This window comes from Corythoichthys intestinalis, chromosome 12, assembly GCF_030265065.1.
Source record: "Corythoichthys intestinalis isolate RoL2023-P3 chromosome 12, ASM3026506v1, whole genome shotgun sequence".
NCBI lineage: Eukaryota > Metazoa > Chordata > Actinopteri > Syngnathiformes > Syngnathidae > Corythoichthys > Corythoichthys intestinalis.
In genome coordinates this window covers 2636126-2643062 of record NC_080406.1, presented here as the reverse complement: position 1 = coordinate 2643062, position 6937 = coordinate 2636126, and the positions used below count along the sequence as shown (strand labels likewise).

The 6937-nt window shown below is 37.1% G+C and overlaps 1 protein-coding gene across 1 annotated transcript in view; it reads left to right on the top strand.

Annotated features, from left to right (window-relative positions):
• The first annotated feature begins 298 nt into the window (after nucleotides 1-298).
• The window catches only part of ppp2r3b (protein phosphatase 2, regulatory subunit B'', beta), a 49652-nt gene continuing 43013 nt past the window's right edge, over nucleotides 299-6937 (top strand). The window contains exons 1-2 of the mRNA XM_057852192.1: nucleotides 299-508; nucleotides 3128-3507. Of these exons, the coding sequence (XP_057708175.1) occupies nucleotides 3154-3507 (354 nt within the window). The 5' untranslated portion in view covers nucleotides 299-508; nucleotides 3128-3153. The remainder of the gene's footprint in view (nucleotides 509-3127; nucleotides 3508-6937) is intronic.

Here is a 6937-nt window from a genome sequence, read left to right as displayed (position 1 = left end):
TAAATTGGCTGTATGTAGTTTGCTTTAAGTGCAAATATGTCATTACATTGTCTTACAGGATGTATTTTGTCTTGGAAAATGCCAATATGTTCTTGTTGTTTGAACCAAAATTCGATGGAATTCCACAACTTTTTCTTTTTTTTTTTTTTTTTGTAAATGGAATACGCATTTTAAATACATTTATTGGAAATAGAGCCCATCCCTGCTGACGAGCAATTTAGAGCGTTCGGTGTACTCATTCGGAGATGCTTTGGCAGGACCAACGAGAGCACTGAAACACTGGAAGACCTTGAACGCCTCAATCCAGATCTCGCGTTAAGTTCATATGGTTACCACGGGTAGCCGATTTTGAAAAGTTGAAGCAGAGTGGGCTCATCTCTGGTAGGGTGAACGCCGGTTTCATCGTCTGCATTCTTGAATTTTTTTCGTCTTTAATATACCTTCACCAGCACCTCAAATGAAGGGAGTAAGGTAGCCGCATTTGGATTTGACCTGCTTTAAATACAAGGTTTGTATCTTAGCGTAGCTCCCAAAAACTGTTCGACGATTGTAGCTTCTTGGCTAATGCTAACTTTGAAAACAATTTGGGCATATTGTTCAACTGCATCAAACTCTTAATGCAGATTGAGTTAATGTTATTGTTATTTCCAACCTCCGCGTTGTTTTTAAAATAGCTTAACATGTTGAGTGTTTGCTCATGCGAGCCCCGGAGGCTCAGAGCATCGACGTGCTAAAATTCAATAATGTTTGTGTGTTTTGTGATGTCTAACATTAGTGGCAAAACGAGGTCGACTGTTATATGGGTGTACGTGCTTCGTTATGTGTCAGTAAGATATCAAAATATACTGAAGTGGGATGCAGAACAGTGTTAGCTATTACAGCGACAATAATAATGAGCATGAGAGGTAGGTACTTGGACAAAAAATTGGAAATATTTTTCTACAAATTCACAGAATCACTGATTGCCCTTTTTTATTTCATTAAAAAAAAAAATCCAAATAAAAATGAAGCTATAGGAGGAAAATGCCATTTATTTTTTAGCCCATTGGCATAATGATTGATTTTTGTGACCCAAAGTGGACTCTAAATGTTTTAGGCCACATTTCAATTTCTTTTTATTTATTTACTAACCGAATGTTCAGTACATAATCTTTATTACACGAACTTGAAATGTCACTTTTTTAAAAAATTAAAAAAAAAATTTATCCCTATGACAAGCTAAAAACGTGTTTTGGGAGACAAAAACATAACAAGCCTAATGCCAGTTTTCGTCTGACGAGACGAGAACCGTATGAAAATGCGCAATGGTTTGCGTCATATGTTCACAGTTTGTGACATTTTATATGTGTAGTTTTCCTGCATCGTAGCAGTGTATGTTTGTGTCACTCCTGTGATGTTCTGTGCGCCACCCACCCTACTCACCAGAGCACTGTCCTCCAGTATCAAGGCTTGCACACATGGTAGGATTTGTTTTCTTATCACCAGCGGGAATATTCAATGTTGTTTTAGCCTTTAAAAGGTCTGTGCTGAGTTATCATACACTAGGCATGTGCCGGTACGAGATTCTGACGGTATGATAACCTTAATCAAAAGTATCACGGTACTGCAATTAAAGCTCTAAAATGTGTTACTTTGAGATATCTAGGTTAAAAAAAAAAAAAAAACTTTTCCATTGAACAGAATTTTTATTTCTAAAAAACATTAGCAAATTGGAATTTAAGTATAATGTTAAAATATTTTTTTAAAATAAAATAAAATACTGAAATATTCTAATTAAAATAAATACAGTCCTTTAGGTGAGCCTAAACCCACAGCCACAGCTCAACATTATTACCATCAGAACAAAAATAATTGAATTATTATCCATTTTTGGAGTTTTCTATAAAAATGATAATGGCTTTTTTTTCCATTCTCTTGTGTTTTTTTTTTTATTGCAAGCAAAATAAATGAAGATATTACTACAAAAACATTTGTGATTGCAATCATTTTCTGTGAGAAATTGAGCATAATATGACAGAAATGCAGGGGTGCCAATACTTTTGGACAGCAGTGTATATACGTTTTATAGTCTACTATATGGAAAAAGTTTAGAACTTTTGTTTAAAAAAAAAATGGGGGGATATCAGATCGGGACTTGGTATCAGCAGATTCTCAAAATCAAGTGACTCTGACTAGGTGCAAAAATATGTGTTCGGGACATCTCTAATAAGACTTAAACAACAAGCCAACAGGTAAAAATCAAATCTACTCAGCAGTGTTTTTTTTTTTGGCAGCCCTTTTAATTTCCTTTTTAATCTTTTGGATGAGAATACTTAATAGTCTTAGTCAGTGCTTAATTTATAAATCATAAGGTGTGGGAACGTAAAGTACATATGACAGCGCAGGGATGACGAGACGGGCACATGTCCCGGAACATACACAGAAAATGGTGCTGAAAACAACACGCAAATGCCCACTTGCCATGACATCAAATGACATTGAATTTTTATAAACAACATGCAATTCTTGGGTTTTGTTCTGTAAATGAATTTATGCACGTCATTATTTAATACATTTATAAAAAGCGTTTTTTAATCATTATTATTATTTTCTATACACGAGAGGTGCCGGATCTCCCCAAATAAGTCCCGGAACACAGGGAGGCCAAAATCAATCGGTGCCGTATCCTGTTCCGGTGTGTGCGAAATTTCCGATTCCAAAATTATTTGCTATTCGGCCGTGGAAGATTCGAGAACGATTCACAAACATCCAAACTGAATCAAAAATCGATATATAATCGAATCGTAGCCTCTGAATTGTAATCGAATTGTTAGGTGCCCCATGATTCCCACCTCTATTAGTCATGTTTTAGTCATTTAAAAATGTGTTTGTCTTTGTCTAGTTTTCGTTGACGATTACGCAAGGTGTTTTCGTCTGTTAAATTCCAAAGTTCTAGTCCAAAAATAAAGGAGTCCACTAATTTCAAATGATCATTGACAGACGAGAAGCTGGCCGACACGTTTAAGACGACGCTCGCCATGCTAACACGAATGCGAATGCTATGCTAACACGACGAGTTACAGTTACTGAGTGACGATCACAACAAAAATGAGCTTGACGCGTTCATGCTACAATTATTTATCCGCAGGTACCTAACTTGTGGGCTTCTTCAAAATGCCTTCAAGTCAGATTCTTCAGCCCATCCTCAAGATGAAGGTGGACGAGCTCTTCCTCACCTGGTTGAGTGAGCCTAAAACCCTGCTGGTGCTAAAAGACTGCCTTGACCTCGTCAAAAGTGGACGTCCTGGCAGTTTAGGCGACATGGGCATTAAGGAAAAGTGCACTCTGAGTTTTAATCAAAATAACAATGTAGCATCTCAGAAGAACCTGGCAGAGAAGAATGCCGCTTCCTTCAATGTCCCCTTGAGTTCCCCTTGTACCTCCACCCTGCCCTCAGGATGCAGCAGCAGCAACCGGGTCACGGGACCCCATGGCAGGATATTACGGAGATCTGTCAGCTCGAAAAAGGTCAGTAATCGTACCCAACATTTGTCTGCAAATACACATACAGTGTATCACAAAAGTGGGTACACCCCTTGCATTTCTGCGGATATTTGGGTATATCTTTTCATGGGACAACACTGACAAAATGACACTTTGACAAAATTGAAAGTAGTCTGTGTGCAGCTTATATAATAGTTAATTTATTTTCTCCTCAAGCAGTATTCAATTTGGACATTTAGGGATGTAGTTTCTAAGGGGTGTACTCACTTTTGTTGCCAGGGGTTTAGATATTAATGGCTATATTTTGAGTTATTTTTAGGAATGAAATAAGAATTCAGTTTCTCCTTGATTTATTTACCAGCTTTCAATTCAACAATTGTACATGCAGTCTAAACATTAAGTATATAAAAATTCTTTTAAACAATAAGAATTGAAGTATAAACATTTATAACAGCTTGTATGACTTGAACAATGTACAACATTATAAAACTCAATACGACAACTGTGCAAACATGTCATTGTAACACAAATGACTTGCAGCTTGAACAGTACACTTCAGACAACTTATTGTTAATGGCTGCTGTGACATAATTACTCAACACAAGTGTTTATTTCAAGGCTTCAGTTTTTTTTTTTCCCCAGAGCATTTTTTAAATACATGCACACACACATAAAAGCTATTTTGCTCTTATGCCAATGAAACATTTAAGATTTTATGATGGCAGTAATGACACAGAATAAAGCAAGCACATACAGCAAAATAGCTGTGGCTATTAAACGGTCATATTATAGGCTTCACTGTTGGATTTAGTGCTGCAACGATTAATCGATTAACTCGAGTATTCGATTAGAAAAAAATATTCAAATTAAATTTTACTGCTTCGAGTATTTGTTTAGTTAAAGTGATGTTGAAATGGTTTATTTTGAAAGTCTTTGCGTTTAGTTTTATTGACTAGGGTGGATATACTTCCCTCGGGTCTGCCTCATTTCGCATGGCTGAATCCAATTGCTCCCTGTTAAGACCAACGTAAGCTAAGTTTTTATTTGGGGTAATGTTTTTTTAATGCATTCGTAATTTAGTTTATAGGTATATTTAGTCATTTTTTGTGGGAATATGAGTCCTAACCATTCGTTAGTATTTTATAGCATTTAAGCTTGCGGACTTTTGCTATGTTCCAATTGTTCTTTTGTTGTACATAGATCCTCATTTATTTATTTTTTTATACCGGCTGAGGCTTATCCCAGGTATTTTAATTTTTCATGTTCCTTATCTTTATTAAGTTTTGGTTTGAGCTAATGTTTTTTATGCATTCATAATTTAGTTTATAGGCATATTTAGCTGTTTTTTTTTTTTTTTTTTTTTTTTTTTTAAACCTTTTGAAGCTCAGCTCAGGTATTTTAATTTTTCATGTTCCTTATCCGATTACTCGATTATTTGAACTTATAGTTCATCGATTAATCGACTACTAAAATAATGGATAGCTGCAGCCCTAGTTGGATTATACTTTATGCTGAATTCTTTACCATCATAAAACCTATCAGAGAAATCGCACACACACACACACACAGATACAAAATAACGCGACATACTGATTGCTAGATGCAGTCCGTGCCCAATCCACTCATTAAATTCAACCGTTTCGACAAGGTTAGAGCTGCCATCTGACTCAATCAGGTTCATTTGTAGTGTTAGCCGCTAGCGTTAGCCTGTTGCCTGGCTACCAATAGAAAGCACCCTCTCCTGAAATCGTGAAACCCAGGGAGGACAACGGCTGAAAGCCGTTCTGGAGGCCACCAAGAGTCTACTTAATGTCGGGTGAAAGTTTGGCGAAGCTCCCATTTGCCCTACTCCATCATGTTTGCATGTAGCGTTAGCCGCTAGTGTTAGCCTACCGGGGTTCGTTTGTTTGATTTCCTGATAACCACGTGACTATATGTAAGCACACTAACTGCTTTTTTAAAGGGGAATGAACATATCCGAACAGCACAGTCAAAGCGAGATGAAATGACGATATTTTCTTGTGTTATTAAATTTACGAATTTACCAACATAGTCAAAATTACGTCGATCATCGTGAAGAGTTTCGGAAACGGTACATTTTCGGTATACCGCACGGCTCTTAATATATATTGGATATTTTCTCATGGCACACCGGTTGAAAAACACTGCGACAGATCACCTCAAAATGTTGTTAACACAGGTGTACTTGCCCACACACAGTGCCATGCAGCACATTTATCCTTTTTTCTTCAATTAGAATGTTTTTATTTCCATCAGAAACCAAAACAGTGGAGGTCTCTATGGGCTTGGAGGTTTAAAGGGGTTTGTGTGAATGAGGCGCAAGGCTTTTATTCTTCTGTGATCTTCCAAGTGTCGCCACAAGAGGAGGCTGAGTAGCATCTGAATGGGTTGTCTGTCTACACACTAGATTTTCCCAAAGGAGGTTCCCCACAGTTATAATTACACGAATGCATTCTAAATCTTCAGCCTCGCCCATGAATTAGCGTGTCAGATGATAGAAGTGTTCCTACCGACTGGCCGTGTTGATCTTTTTTATTTTATTCCTTTTTTTTTTCCTGCTTCAAATTTACTCTCTAGAGACCCACAACGATTCTGTTAGTCTTTGAAAGTTTTGTTGAGCCTTGAAATGTCTGCTCTGTTGACAAGATCAACTGCAACTATGTGCAGCATTAGCTAGGAGTGCATATGGTGCAGCGCAATGACAGTGAGGACGGAAGACAGCTGGAGGAAGGCTGGGGGGTGCCCACGTTCCTCTAGGCTTCACCTTCTGCATGTTGTTGGCAAATGTTTTGGTACTGTAAAGATCATATTATACACATAGCTACACGTACTATTAGCTGTTGCACGTGAAAACTGTACATACTAGACGAGTTAACGGTCCGTGTGGATTTGTCGATTTATGCAAACGAGGGAAATAGCGCTTACTTCTGTTTATACAATCTCAACTAAATTTCTAGTCCGGAGGACAGTACATAGGCGATTAGGGTGATTCTCATAAAAGCTATGCATTTCTGTATGAAGGATATTTAGTAAAGCTGGTTTAAAATAGTACAGTGGTACCTCTACATACGAATTTAATTCGTTCCAGAACCTTGTTTGTAAGTCGAAATGGTCGTATGTCGAGCAGGATTTCCCCATAGAAATACATTGTAATTCCATTAATTCGTTCCAAAGCCTAAAAACATACACTAAATTCTTAATAAATACTGCTGGCACTGTTACAAATGGCAATTAAACATAGAAAAACAAATAAGTTATGAATACATAATTCAGAATAATATAATAATAATAATAAGAATTAATAATTATTCCTGTAAATAATGTAACGAAGCGGATTCTAATATGGCGGACACTTTTTACTGTCCCTGAACGCACCGCGAAGCTGACGTCTCAGTGAGATAGGTCGGTGCGGTAGAGATAATACTTTCGTTTT